General features: G+C 40.4%; 1 protein-coding gene across 1 annotated transcript in view; it reads left to right on the forward strand.

The window, feature by feature from the left end:
- The window catches only part of acat1 (acetyl-CoA acetyltransferase 1), a 33,557-nt gene that overhangs the window by 12,676 nt on the left and 5,389 nt on the right, over nucleotides 1-15,492 (forward strand). Inside the window, exons 6-9 of the mRNA XM_043691845.2 lie at nucleotides 1,025-1,168; nucleotides 1,702-1,852; nucleotides 13,435-13,530; nucleotides 14,458-14,571. Coding sequence (XP_043547780.1) covers nucleotides 1,025-1,168; nucleotides 1,702-1,852; nucleotides 13,435-13,530; nucleotides 14,458-14,571 — 505 coding nt within the window. The remainder of the gene's footprint in view (nucleotides 1-1,024; nucleotides 1,169-1,701; nucleotides 1,853-13,434; nucleotides 13,531-14,457; nucleotides 14,572-15,492) is intronic.

Consider the following 15,492-nt stretch of genomic DNA (forward strand, 5'->3'; position numbering starts at 1 on the left):
AGATTATTATTGCCTGGCATGTGTGCTATGCATGTTAGTACCCATATATCAGCTCCAACCATACGGAATTCCCCATATTGGGCTGCTTCAGTGGGTGTTAATAGAGAAGGTTATTTGTAATATGCAAACCAGGTTAATAGATTGTAAAAAAGCTCAGAAGACAGCGAAGAGTCAGCCAAATTGTAGTAGGTGTGGAATCACAGGACAGACTAGGTAGGTGTTTTGAATCAATCTGTTCAGACTTGTGTGAGACATTGCTGTTGCAGGTGGATCTTGATCCTGAGCTTTCTGACCCAGAAGCAGAGAAACTAACATAGTCTGAATGCTGTTGCACACAATGTGGAGTAGGGATGGCCAGTTTTCTTCCCTGAAAGATGTTAGTGAGCCAGTTGGGTTTTTATGACAATGGACAATGGTTATGTGGTCATCTTTGCGTATGGTTCAACTGTCTGGATAAGTTGAACAGACTGGGCTGCTTTTATTTTCAAAAAGGAGGAGTCATCTGATTTTATAACTTTAAAATTATCAAAGCTTTTGATAAAGTAGGTAGCAGAGAAAATATTTCCATTTGTGGGGCAGCGCATAACCAAAGGTCATCTGCATAAGATATTCACCAAGAAATCCAAAAGGGAGTTCTGAAGAAACATTATTGGAAGGATGATGATAAGTGGAACTTGCTGCCACAGAGAATGGTCGAACTGTATATTGTCAATGCATTTAAGAAGAAGCATATGAGGCAGAAAGAAATACAGGGTTTGATAGATTTTAAAAAGTCAAAGATTGAAGGAACCAGTGCAATACTGATGCAGACAAAAACGGCTTGAGCAAAATGGTCTGTTTATGTTTTGTATACCCTATGTAATTCCACATGACATGTTACAGCCACATATTTGAAAGCTCATTGGGAAGAGTATATAGTTAAAGTAAGGTGAAGGGCACTTTTTCTTTCTTACTTGTGAATTTGCTGTTCATGTTTTATACTTCATTAAATATAAAAATAGTATTTTATTTCCTTACACCTCAGGAGGTAATGGTTGCTGGTGGGATGGAGAGCATGTCCAATGTTCCATATGTGATGGGCAGGGAAGCACCAGCTTATGGAGGTGTCAAGTTGGAAGACCTGATTGTAAAGGATGGGTTAACCGATGTCTACAACAAAATTCACATGGCAAGTGTTTATTCTTTCTATAAACTTGATACTTTACAGTTCATTGGGACTACTTATGCATTAGAAATTGAACCAGAATTGAATATCATCTGATGTATAAAGAATGAACTAAATATCATCTGAGGTTTGCAATGGTAAGTTGTATGGAAACATTATTTATTTCAGATTGTGAAGGGTGTTTAAATTGACTGGCAATTGCCACCTTTGTGATTTTTGGGCTTACTACTTTGTGTTTATAACTTGAGATATGTTTATTTAAAAGGAATTCTCAGCATTCTTAAGAATTTTTTTTAGAAATACATGCAGAGTAACTGATGAGCTTAATGTGTTCTTTCTAAGACTGATAATGTTAGGTAAAGTGTGAAGAGGCTTTTACAGAGCAGAAGCAATAATGGGAGAAGACCAGTTACGGAGCTTTGGGGAAAAATTAGCTTTTTTGTTTATAAATGTTGTTGTTGTTGTTACAATTACAACTACTACTTTCTCCTTATGGTTAATGGGATCATTTTCCATGAATCTTAAATTTGCCACAGGGTAACTGTGCTGAGAATACTGCCAAGAAGTTTAATATTTCACGTGAAGAACAAGACTCTTATGCAGTTAGTTCATACACTAAGAGCAAAGCAGCTTGGGATTCAAAACTGATGGCAAAAGAAGTGGTTTCTGTCAGCATTCCACAAAGAGGTATTTGTCCAGCCTTTTAGCTGTCCTCCTGTAATGGCTTTTATCTCAAATGTTGTATTATTTATTCTTTATCTCCTCATAGACATCTATGTCCCCTGAATGTACCTCGTCCAACTTTTCTTATTTTGTGGCTCAAATTCCTATTCTAACACTTTAGCACTTCTTGAAATGCGTATTCACTTTTACCCTTACTCCCTCTTAGATAAGAGGATTGTTTTAGAGATGAGATATAGCAGAATGGGCCCATATTAGAGTTTGGGAGAATGAGAAAGAGATTGCTTTGCTTCGAAATGTTCATTGTCTTTTCTAATGCCCAACTGCTGAGCATATTTTTGTTTACTAAAGGTTATGTGGATAGAATGGTAAAATGAGTTCTTAGTAGGAGATTGACCATGATCATCATGAATGATGAAGCAGCCTCCAGAGGAATAGACCTGCCTCCTGCTCCTATTTCTTATGTACTTATCATTGCATTGACATTGTGACCTTGAAATAAACCTAACTTGTGGCTTCTCCACATGACTCTACCTTATTTTACTTACCCAACCCAAATATGTGGTGGTGATGTAGCCTTCATCACCAAATCACACTTGGGTCTCCTATTCCTCTGAAACCACCTGCTTCTTCAAAATTTCATCTTGTTCAACCCTCTTAACTTTAAAGTCCTTGTGCCATACTGCCCACCCCTAAGTAGCAGGTTTCTCGTGAAGACATCTTGACTGCTTTCTTTCCTTGGTTCCTGCATCGAGCAATATCCTGTTGATTTAGCCTCTTGCTGTTTTTGTTGCTTCATCTGAGATTGACACAATGTGATTTTGTTTTTTGTTTCTGCACCCAGATTCCTTTTTCTTCTAACTCTTTTTTTTCTTTCTGACTTGTCCCTGATTTAAATAAAATCAAGTTTCTGTTCTTTGGCACTTCGTGCGCCACCACATTTCTGGAATCACTAATCTAATCATACCGTTGCTTTTATCCATTATGCCTTTTTCAGGTTCAAGCCGTTAATCTCTCCCATACTGATCATTGTTTTCAACACCCTTGATTTTAAGGGATACAGGCTTGGGTGTCATAGATGGACATGTAATTTAACCAGTCATTGTTTGATCTGTCTAATCCATGTACTGTTGGGTTTTGCAGTTCAGCCAAATCTAATCCATATTCCAAATTGATCCCAGAATGGGGAGATAATTCCTGGCTTCCTTTCACTATAAACTGTTGTCTTAATACCTTCCTTCCCTATCCTTATTACCCCTCCCCTCCTCTCCCCTGCTGCCTCCCTCTCTCTTGACTGAGAAAGTCAGATAGGCAAAAGGTATCCTTGAGTTCATGGAATTTTTCAGAACGTTTTCTTAGAGCAGGATATTCTGTAGCCAACAAGAGAGCAGACTATACTGGAGTTGTTATTTTTAAATCAGGGCAATTATGAGGGTGTGAAGCAGAGTTGGCTGAAGTTCCCTGGAACGTCGAAGGCTGAGAGGTGACCTTATAGAGGTTTACAAAATTATGAGGGGCATGGATAGGGTAAATAGACAAAGTCAGGGAGTCCAGAACTAGAGGGCATAAGTTTATGGTGAGAGGGGAAAGATATAAAAGAGACCTATGGGGCAACGTTTTCACACAGAGGGGGGTATGTGTATGGAATGAGCTGCCAGAGGAAGTGGTGGAGGCTGGTACAATTGCAACATTTAAGAGGCATTTGGATGGGTATATGAATAGGAAGGGTTTGGAGGGATATGTGCCGGGTGCTGGCAGGTGGGACTAGATTGGGTTGGGATATCTGGTCTGTTTCCATGCTGTCCATCTCTATGACTCTATGGATTAGTAGATCTAAGTTAAAAGATAGATCAATAGAGAACATTTTAAGGGAATATTTCAAAATACACAGAATAGATACATTCCAATGGGATGAGGAAAAAAATGCAAGGGACAAATCCTCTGTCATTAACTAGAACAAAAAGAAAAAGCACATAATTATGCAAAGATCAGGTGACTAGGCCAGGGGATGGGCCAGTATATAAATATCAGCAAAGAGAAAACAAAATAATTAGTAAGGGTGGAAAACTGGAGTATAAGAGAAAGCTAGCCAGAAATATAAAAGCAGATTGTGTTTCTACATACTCTTAGTCATAGAGCTGTACAGCATGGAAACAGACCTTTCAGTCCACCTTGGCCGTGCCGACCAGATATCCTAAATTAATCTGTTCCCTTTTGGCAGGATTTGGCCCATATCCCTCTAAGCCCTTGCTATTCATATACTCATCCAGATGCCTTTTAAATGTTGTAATTATATCAGCCTCCACCACTTCCCCTGGCAGCTCATTGCAACATTGCACCATCCTTTTGAGAAGAAGTTGCTCCTTAGGTCCCTTTTAAGTCTTTTTCCTTCTCACCTTAAACCTATGTCCTCTAGTTTTGGATTCCTGTACCCTGGGGAAAAGACATCTATTGACCTTATCTATGCCCCTCATGATTTTATAAGCCTCTTTAAGGTCACCCCTCAGCCTCTGATGCTCTGGGGGAAAGTAGCCCCAGCCTGTTCCTGGAGTCTCTCCCTTTAGGTCAGACCCTCCAACCCTGTCAACATCCTTGTAAATCTTTTCTGAACCCATTTGTGTTTCACAGCATCCTTTCTATAGCAGGGAGACAGGGATTGGACGCAGTTTTCCAAAAGTGATATAACCAATGTCCTATACAGCCACAACATGACCTCCCAATTCCTATACTCAATGCTCTGACCAATAAAGGTAAGCATTCTAAACATCATCTTCACTATCCTATCTACCTGCGACTCTACTTCAAGGAACTATGAACCTGAACTCCACAGTCTCTTTGTTCAGCAACATTTTCCAGGACCTTACCATTAAGTGTATAAGTCCAGCACCTCACATTTATCTAAATTAAACTCCATCTGCCACTCCTCAGCCCATCAGTCCCATTGTACTTTGAGGTAACCTTGTTGGGTGTCTACTTCACCACCAATTTTTGTGTCATCTGCAAACTAACTAACTGTACCTCTTATGCTCACATCCAAGTCATTTATATAAATGACTAAAAGCAGTAGAACCAGTACTGATCCTTGTGGCAGACTGCTGGTCACAGGCCTCAAGTCTGAAAAGCAACCCTCCACCACCACCCTCTGCCTCCTACCTTTTGAGTAAGTTTTGTATCCAAATGAATACATTCTCCTTGTCTTCCACGTGATCTAACCTTGCTCACCAGTTTACCATGTGGAAACTTGTAGAATGCCTTACTGAAGTTGATATAGATCATGTCCACCCCTCTGCATTCATCAGTCCTCTTCGTTACTTCTTCAAGACACTCAATTAAGTTAGTGGGACAAGCCATGCTGACTGTCTGTCTGTAATCAGTCCTTGAGGAGAAAGTGAGGTCTGCAGACGCTGGAGATCAAAGCTGAAACTTTATTGCTGGAACAGCACAGCAGGTCAGGCAGCATCTAGGGAACAGAAGATTCGACGTTTCGGGCACATGCATGTGCCCGAAACGTCGAATCTTCTGTTCCCTAGATGCTGCCTGACCTGCTGTGCTGTTCCAGCAATAAAGTTTCAGCTGTAATCAGTCCTTGCCTTTCCAAATACATGTAAATCCTGTCCCTCAGGATTCCCTCCAGCCAACTTGCCCACCCCTGATATCAGGCTAATTGGTCTATAGTTCCCTGGCTTTTTCTTAACATCTTTCTTAAATAGTGACACCACGTTAGCCAACCTCCAGTCTTCTGGCACTTACCTGTGGCTATCATTGATATAAATATCTCAGCAAGGGGCCCAGCAATCACTTCCCAAGTTTCCTACAAAGTTCTAGGGTACACCTGATCAGGTCCTGGGGATTTAGCAACTTAATGCATTTTAAGATGTCCAGCACCACTGCCTCTGCGGAAGAGAAGGGGGGGGTGAGGGCAGAAGAACGGGAGATGGGTCAGACCTGCTTAAGGGCCCTGTTGACCATGGTACCAGGGAATTCTTGTTTGAGGAAGAAGGTGGACATTTTGGAGGCTCCCTTGTTGAAGTTGGCCTCATAGGAACATATGTGACAGAGATGGCGGAACTGCGAGAATGGAATGAGGTCTTTTCAGGAAACGGTGCAAGGATGTATAGTGTCCTTACAGGGAATTACAGGCCACCTCCACCCTTACTCTCTCTTTCCTCCCGCAACATTGATAGAGTTCCCCTTATCTTTACCTACCATCCCACCAGTATCCACATTCAGAAGATCGTCACCTGGCATTTCCATCACCTTCAGCAAGATGCCACCACCGGACATGTATTCCCCTCGCCTCCCTTGTCTCCATTCTCACAGGGTCACCCTGGTCCAATCTTCCTTCGCTCCCAATAATCCCCACAGTACCTTCCCCTGCAACTGCTGAAGGTATAACACCTGCCCATTTACCTCCCCTCTCCTCCGTATCCAAGAGCCCAAAACACCTTCCAAGTGAAGCAGTACTTTACCTGCACTTCACACAATCTAGTCCACTGCATTCACTGCTCACAATATGGTCTCCTCTACGTTGGGGAAATGTAGATTGGGTGACCTTTTTTTTTTTTTGAGGTATTTTAGGTGTTGGAGGTGATTTCCTTGAATTCCAGGAACAGCAATTACTGTTTTATATACTGTTGCATTGTTTTGGAACTTTGGGAAAAAAAAGTCAAAACAACAGCAGTTTTAAAAGGGAGAAGAGCAGACAAAGGAAGCACATGGTGAGGATAGTGCAGGAGAGAGAGAAAACCTGCACACCGCCTTTGCTGTTTGAATTTGTGTATTGCTGGACATCAGAGTGCATCTGGGAAAATTAACAAACCGTGAAATTCACAACTAATCTTGGAGGAACTGTTGGGCGAAGTTCACAGCACAGAATCAGATAAGTTCATTGTTGTTTTAAGTCTGTCCAAGAGAGAGGCTGTATTAGTGAGTACAGTGGATTCTTTCTTGATTATATGTTTCTGGAGATAAGTCTCTTGATTAAACTTAAAATATAAGCCATAGCTATTAACTTAACCTGAGGCAGTGTTTGTAGAGGAATAAGACGGTGTTATTTTCTGGGTCTGTAGATTGTGAAGGAGCAAAAATGGCCATTGCAGTGATATGTACTTCTTGTCAGATGTGGAAATTTAAAGAGAGTTTAAGGGTTACTGTGGATTATATCTGCCATAAATGCTGTTGGATGCGAATCTTATCAGATCGAGTGAATCGGTTGGAGACAGAAGCAATGAGGAATTTACAACAGCAACACTATGTGATGCATGGCAGTTATAGGAAGGAGGGTTTCAATAAATATTTATTACCACTCCCTGCTGTATGCATATATTACATTCACAGGGACTTCAGTGCCTGAGCTGCTATTAAGCTATTCAGTTACAAGCAATAGTACACATTGGTCAGCGTGTTATGCTTCAAGTTAAAGTGTCCCAGACCTTTATATCATCAGGTTACATGCCATGATGTGGTGAAGATGTCATAAGCATGTAAGAATAATAGGGTGGTTATGGTAGGGGATTTTAACTTTCCAAACATCGACTGGGACTGCCACAGTGTTAAAAGTTTAGATGGAGAGGAATTTCTTAAGTGTGTACGAGACAATTTTCTGATTCAGTATGTGGATGTACCTACTAAAGAAGGTGCAAAACTTGACCTACTCTTGGGAACTAAGGCAGGGCAGGTGACTGAGGTGTCAGTGGGGGAGTACTTTGGGGCCAGCGACCATAATTCTATTCGTTTTAGAATAGTGATGGAAAAGGATAGACCAGATCTAAAAGTTGAAGTTCTAAATTGGAGAAAGGCCAGTTTTGATGGTATTAGGCAAGAACTTTCGAAAGCTGATTGGATGCAGATGTCCGCAGGTAAAGGGACGGCTGGAAAATGGGAAGCCTTCAGAAATGAGATAACAAGTAACCAGAGAAAGTATATTCCTGTCAGGGTGAAAGGGTAGGCTGGTAGATATAGGGAATGCAGGATGACTAAAGAAATTGAGGGTTTGGTTAAGAAAAAGAAGGAAGCGTATGTCAGGTATAGACAGGATAGATCGAGTGAATCCTTAGAGTATAAAGGAAGTAGGAGTATACTTAAGAGGGAAATCAGGAGGGCAAAAAGGGGACATGACATAGCTTTGGCAAATAGAATTAAGGAGAATCCAAAGGGGTTTTACAAATATATTAAGGACAAAAGGGTAACTAGGGAGAGAATAGGGCCCCTCAAAGATTAGCAAGGTGGCCTTTGTGTGAAGCCAAAGAAATTGGGGGAGATACTAAATGAATATTTTGCATCAGTATTTACTTGCAAAATGTCCAGATTACAGAGGAGGAAGTGCTGGATGTCTTGAAACGGTTAAAAGTGGATAAATCCCCAGGACCTGATCAGGTGTACCCGAGAACTCTATGGGAAGCTAGAGAAGTGATTGCTGGGCCTCCTGCTGAGATATTTGTATCATGGAAAGTCAAGGATTGATTCGGGATAGTCAACATGGCTTTGTGCGTGGGAAATCATGTCTCACAAACTTGATTGAGTTTTTTGATGAAGTAACAAAGAAGGTTGATGAGAGCAGAGCTGTAGATGTGATCTATATTGACTTCAGTAAGACGTTCAACAAGGTTCCCCATGGGAGACTGATTAGCAAGGTTAGATCTCATGGAATACAGGGAGAACTAGCCATTTGGTTACAGAACTGGCTCAAAAGTAGAAGACAGAGGGTGGTGGTGGAGGGTTGTTTTTCAGACTGGAGGCCTGTGACCAGTGGAGTGCCACAAGGATCGGTGCTGGGCCCTCTACTTTTTGTCATTTACATAAATGATTTGGATGCAGAGGTATAGTTAGTAAGTTTGCAGATGACACCAAAATTGGAGGTGTAGTGGACAGCGAAGAGGGTTACCTCCGATTACAACAGGATCTGGACCAGATGGGCCAATGGGTTGAGAAGTAGCAGATGGAGTTTAATTCAGATAAATGCGAGGTGCTGCATTTTGGGAAAGCAAGTCTTAGCAGGACTTATACACTTAATAGTAAGGTCCTAGGGAGTGTTGCTGAACAAAGAAACCTTGAGTGCAGGTTCATAGCTCCTTGAAAGTGGAGTCGCAGGTAGATAGGACAGTGAAGAAGGCGTTTGGTATGCTTTCCTTTATTGGTCAGAGTATTGAGTACAGGAGTTGGGAGGTCATGTTATGGCTGTACAGGACATTGGTTAGGCCACTGTTCGAATATCGCATGCAATTCTGGTCTCCTTCCTATCGGAAAGATGTTGTGAAACTTGAAAGGGTTCAGAAAAGATTTACAAGGATGTTGCCAGGGTTGGAGGATCTGAGCTATAGGGAGAGGCTGAACAGGCTGGGGCTGTTTTCCCTGGAGCGTCGGAGGCTGAGGGGTGACCTTATAGGGGTTTACAAAATTACGAGGGGCATGGATAGGATAAATAGCCAAAGTCTTTTCCCTGGGGTCGGGGAGTCCAGAACTAGAGGGCATAGGTTTAGGGTGAGAGGGGAAGATATAAAAGAGACCTACGGGGCAACGTTTTCACACAGAGGGTGGTACATGTATGGAATGAGCTGCCAGAGAAAGTGGTGGAGGCTGGTACAATTGCAACATTTAAGAGGCATTTGGATGGGTATATGTTTTAAAAAATTCTCAAGGTCAGGTTCGTAGGAGAGTAGTCTGACACAGAACAAACGACCAAGAGGCGAGACTGCTAGAATATGGGCATTTTATTCCCCGCAGTGTCGCACAACGGGTCTGGCTTATACTCACTCTACATGTTACAAAAACTGGGAGCCGTCAGTTCTCGTAGAGCGGTTGCCAACAACCCACGCTCGGCGGTTAAACGTAACCCCGGAGCAGACTCACCGAACTGGAGACTTTTCCAGCTGATATACTCCCTTCCAGATATAAACATTCATGTGAACAGCAGAGCAAGGCTAAAAAACACATTCCATTCTGGTTACATACAGATAAGAAGATTCACACTGGACTAAGCAACACCTCCATTCCGGTTAGATTCACACATGTATTGGGACATAATTTTTAACCGTTTCACCACATTCCACTGCTTGGAATTTTACACCACATTCCACTGCTTGGCCCAATACATGTGTTACATTATGCTTAATTCAGTTCAATTCGTTTCAGTTAATTTCAGTTCAGTCAATTCAGTGTAATTCAGTTCAGTTCCGTCCATTTCAATTCAATTTAGCTCAGTTCCATTTTGTTCCATTCAATTTGATTCACTTCAGTTCCACTCAGTTCAGTTCAGTTCAATCCCATTCAATTCTGTTAACTCCGCTTCAGCCTTTTGGACATGCCCACATCCTCCGCTGTACCCCAGGCAAGGGGTTCTTCGGCAGGACTGGGATCCTTTCTCAAACAAACTGCCACGTCCATGCCATCCCGGGACGGTCGGGACCTCCACAGTTTGTTCTTCTGGTTTCTTAGTCGTTTTCCAAAACATTGTTCTGTATCAAAATCTCTCCTCAATTGCGATTGACCCTGCTCGACTACGCCAAATGTTTTAAAAAATTCTCAAGGTCAGGTTCGTAGGAGAGTAGTCTGACACAGAACAAACGACCAAGAGGCGAGACTGCTAGAATATGGGCATTTTATTCCCCGCAGTGTCGCACAACGGGTCTGGCTTATACTCACTCTACATGTTACAAAAACTGGGAGCCGTCAGTTCTCGTAGAGCGGTTGCCAACAACCCACGCTCGGCGGTTAAACGTAACCCCGGAGCAGACTCACCGAACTGGAGACTTTTCCAGCTGATATACTCCCTTCCAGATATAAACATTCATGTGAACAGCAGAGCAAGGCTAAAAAACACATTCCATTCTGGTTACATACAGATAAGAAGATTCACACGGGACTAAGCAACACCTCCATTCCGGTTAGATTCACACATGTATTGGGACATAATTTTTAACCGTTTCACCACATTCCACTGCTTGGAATTTTACACCACAGTATATGAATAGGAAGAGTTTGGAGGGATATGGGCCGGGTGCTGGCAAGTGGGACTAGATTGGGTTGGGATATCTGGTCGGCATGGACGGGTTGGACCGAAGGGTCTGTTTCCATGCTGTACATCTCTATGACTCTCTGACTCTATGTCTCTGAGAGGTAACCTGCAAACTACCTACAAGATGCAACACCACATTTGTTTTACATGATACATAGGCATAAGGTGTCAATTTGATAATAGTTTGATAAAAACACAGTTAACAATTCTCATTTCACTGACAGTTTGGAGGTTTTGCAGCTTGTTCTCATCCGGTAATCCTTTCCCAATCTGGAAAGGTATGTGTTACTTTCAGTTGCTCTTCCTCCAGATTGCTGTCATTCAGCATCATTGCCGCATCATCAGTCTTCTTTCTCACTTTGTGCATAATTGGCATGTTATACATTGGCCTGATCTGGCTCCAATTCTTTTGCAAAAGAGCAATATGATCAGTACTTGTGTCTTAATCACTACTTGTCTGATTGCATATTTTGGAAACCTTTGATTGTATCCAAGTATTTGTAAACAGGATTTCTGACTCCCAGTCTTTGCCTGTTGTGTAGTTGTAGTAATTTTCCACTGCACAGTGGGCATGTATCTCTTTCATTTCCTTTCTCTTTGAAGAAGAATGTTGTACGTCTCCAGTGGTTAGACAAATGAATGTTAGACATTCACAATTGCCTTATGCTTAGAAGTTGTCCTGCCCATTGGTGTTGCATGGAAATTCAGCAGTGCAATATGGAAATCTTGTTCTGCTGATCAACGTTTGATGGTTATGCATTTGATGGTACTAACTGTACATTCTCTTACACCTTTTTTTAGTAAGGACTGCAGGGTGAAATGTGATTTGGGTCTTGAAATGGTTTGCCAGTGAAAAATGGATTGTTGTCAAACGCTATTTATTCCGCTATGTGAAAAAAAATGAAAATAGTCATAATTTCAGTGATTGTTGCACTTGCATTGCTAAAGCATCAAACAATGGGAAATTTAAATAAGTAATCTGAGCAAGGATGTAACCTTCCCTGCATCTGTTGCAGTTTTGTTCAATGAGTGGATGGAGCATTGTGTGGATACAACGATTTCCTTCTCTGCTGGGGGTGATATGTTTGGCACGCTTCACATGAATTCATGAGTTGTTGTATATCCTGATTCACTGGCTAGCCACCTTGTGCGTTCAAATCCATGTATCCGTGGTATAACATGGACATGATCTTTTATATCAATAACACAAAATACCAATTTGCCCTTCAATGAATTGCTGTGACATACCAAGTTTACCTGTGTACAGTGAAAATGAAATACTCTCAGGAAATTCTTTAATACTATCTGTTTGTTACAACTCCTGAAAATTTTCAATCGTGTTAGGCATGACTTCCCTCTGACAAAGCCATTTTGACTAATTGTGATCAAACCTTTCTTCTTCAATTGGAGGTTAATTATTTCCTTCAGAATTTTCTCCAGTAGTTTTCTTACCACTGATGTGAGACTCATCAGTTCTTAATTCCCTGCCACCTCGGTTTATCTCTACCTCCCTTGAAAAGTGGAATCACATTAGTAGTCCTCCAGTCCTCAGAAACCTTCCCTGTGGCCAAATGAGAAGTTAAAAATTTTGGATATCATCCCTGTAATTTCATTCATCATCTCCCACAGCAGTCTGGAAATATGTGATCCGGAGCTGAGGATATGAGTCAAAAAGTGTGGTGCTAGAAAAGCACAACTGGTCAGGCAGCATCCTAGGACCAGGAGAGTCGACATCATCAGGAATAATGAAGAGCTTATGCTCGAAACATCGACTCTCCTGTTCCTCGGATGCTGTCTGACTGGCTGTACTTTTTCAGCCTTTTGACTGATCTCCAGCATCTGCAGTCCTCACTCCTTGGAGCAAAGGATTTGTCTACTCTTAAGCTTGTAAAACCTCCTCACTCCCTGTGACAAACCTCCTAGTTTCTTTTCCTGAGCTCTGTACTTTGGAGAAAAAGGATTCTCTATAAACGACCTCTGGCTCCATGGATAGATTATTCCTTTGATCCAAAAAGGACCTCACTCATTCCCTAATTATCCTTTGGATATGTTTACAGAATATTTTGTTTCTCTCTAATCTTACCAGTGTTTTTACATTCACCTTTGCTCTCCTATTTGCTTTCTTAAGTTCTCCTCTGCACTTATACTCCACTAAGGCCTCCAGTGATTAGCTCCCTTAGTACCTGTTAAGAGCTTCTCTTTTCCTTCTTAGACTCTTCCTAGACCTTTAGGGTTCTCTGGGCTTATTGCTCCTAGATTTCATTCTCAAGGCAATATGTTGATCCTGTACTTTTGTCAACTGTATTCTGAATGACCCCACTGTCCTACTGTAGATTTCACCAGAAGTTGCTATTCCTCGACAACTTGGTCCAGGTCCTGTCTTATTTTAATAAAGTCTGCCTTCTCCTAATCCTCTATTGCAGACTACCATTTTTCTTTTTCGTAACAGACTTAAAACATGCAGTGTTGTGGTCACTATCACAACTAAAAATATATGGTGTTATGATCAGAGAGGTGTTGTCTCAAAATAATTAAATTCTATTTGGTGATTTTTTTTTTCTGTCCCCTGAGTTAGGCAAACCAGATCTAGTGATCACTGAAGATGAAGAATACAAACGTGTAGACTTCAGTAAAGTTCCAAAAGTCAAACCAGTCTTCCAGAAAGAAAATGGTAAACATTTAAGATTTAATTGTTTATAATATTTGTGTGGATAAAAATAAACTATTCTTAAATTGCTTCTAGTATTTAAAAATGTAACTTCAATTGTGGAAATTTTAATAAGACTTTGATCATGTTGTATAAGAATATGAACCTCAATTTTGAACATTTTCAGAAAAGAATTGGCCTACATTCTTGCAAACCATTCAAATGATTAATGTACTTAGATGATTTCTGTTTGTTTAATATTGTCTATAAAATGGCAGGTGTTTGCTTGCATACATCTTTATGTTCTAAAGTAATTTGTTTGCAATATGCTTTGAGATTTTTAAAGTACCTTCCTGTTAAAAGCCTGCTGGTAAAGCACCATACAAATGCAAAGTTTCACTTCGAATTTCAAAGTGTAAATTTTAGCAAAATTAAAATAGGAACTGTTATTGGATTTCATCAAAGCATCCAAAAAATGTTGATACAAATGTCTGAGCTGTGAACTACTATACAATTTGGGAGAGCTCTTGAATAACACCTCTCTATTGTTACCCCACACAAATTCTGGATAGTTATTTTCCACTGCAGCAGCATCTTTGCTTTAAAACAAATTTACCACCATTTTTTACATTGATGTTTATGTGTGCACAGATTGGTTGTTCAGTTTCCAAATTACTTTTGCACTGCAAAATTACAAGTTACTTTTGGCTGAAAAACATTTTGGGACATTGAGGTTGTGAAAGTCTTTTTTGCATTTTTGTGCATTTATGGAACATTTATCGAACAAAGTGGTAATTTGTTTATAAATTATGTTTTATTGATTTCTGATTTTATGGACTTGGTAAGTGGGAATTGGAAATATAAAGAAACTAGTAAACATGGATAAAACATGCATGCTCCCTTAAAGTTTTATGCCATTTAAACTCTGTATTGGTTGAATTTATTTTTCAGGTACAATTACAGCTGCTAATGCAAGTACCTTAAATGATGGAGCAGCTGCTTTGGTACTAATGACTGCTGAGGCAGCTAAAAGATTAAATGTTACACCAATGGCCAGGATTGTAGGTATGTAACAAGTACTGTTTTGTTTTCATCAATGAAGTGGAGGTGTAGGATAAAAATCTTAAACTTCAATCAAGTAATCATAACCAAATGATATTTTGTTTCCTAATGTAATCTGTGATAGCTGCCCAACTTGGGTAGTTCTATTATCAAGTGAAACTTAACTATAGATATTGTTTCTGTATGAACATCACAGAAAGGTGCAGTGGGATCAGGGCGGCCATATTTAATTTGAGGTATCTATGTATGTATTTTTCTTTGTGAAAATGTTTATTCATTGTATGAAAATATTGTTTAAACAATAGATTGAATTTGCTGAAATTTATTAATTGAAAATAAAAATTTTAAAAACATGATTTTGTGGTGGTAGTATAGAACTAATGACAGAAGTGTTAAGTGACTAATTTTGGTAGTAATAACATGGAGAGATGATACAAAATAAAGAGTACAATTATAAAGGGAGTGCAGAGACACAGCAACTTGGATCCATTTCTATTTAAATCATTGAAGGTGGAGTACTGGTTGACAGAGTGGTTCATGAAGCATTAGTACGGTCATAGCATACAAGAGCAAGGAAGTAAGGTTAAAACTTGTGTAGAATATTGGTTCAGCCTGAACTGGAGTATTGTGCCAAGTCCTGGCTGCCACGCATTAGGAAGAATGTGGTGTGAGGAAAAACATGCAGAAAGGTTGTGATACCAATGTATTCATGTTCTGAGGGTTCTTGACAGAGTAGATAGGAAATAATTGTTCCATTGTAAGAAGGACTAAGAATTAGAGGCATATGTTTAGCTAATTGGCAAAAGAAGCAATGGTGACATGAGGAAAATATTTTCATGTAGTGACAGGTTAGAATCTGGAAGTTACTGCGTCATTTACTGTGGTGGAGCCAGGTTCAATCAAGGGAAATTATTATGTGATGAA

The sequence above is a fragment of the Chiloscyllium plagiosum genome, unplaced genomic scaffold, assembly GCF_037043375.1.
Source record: "Chiloscyllium plagiosum isolate Xiang-an unplaced genomic scaffold, Cpla_swu_hap1 HiC_scaffold_6, whole genome shotgun sequence".
Classification (NCBI taxonomy): domain Eukaryota; kingdom Metazoa; phylum Chordata; class Chondrichthyes; order Orectolobiformes; family Hemiscylliidae; genus Chiloscyllium; species Chiloscyllium plagiosum.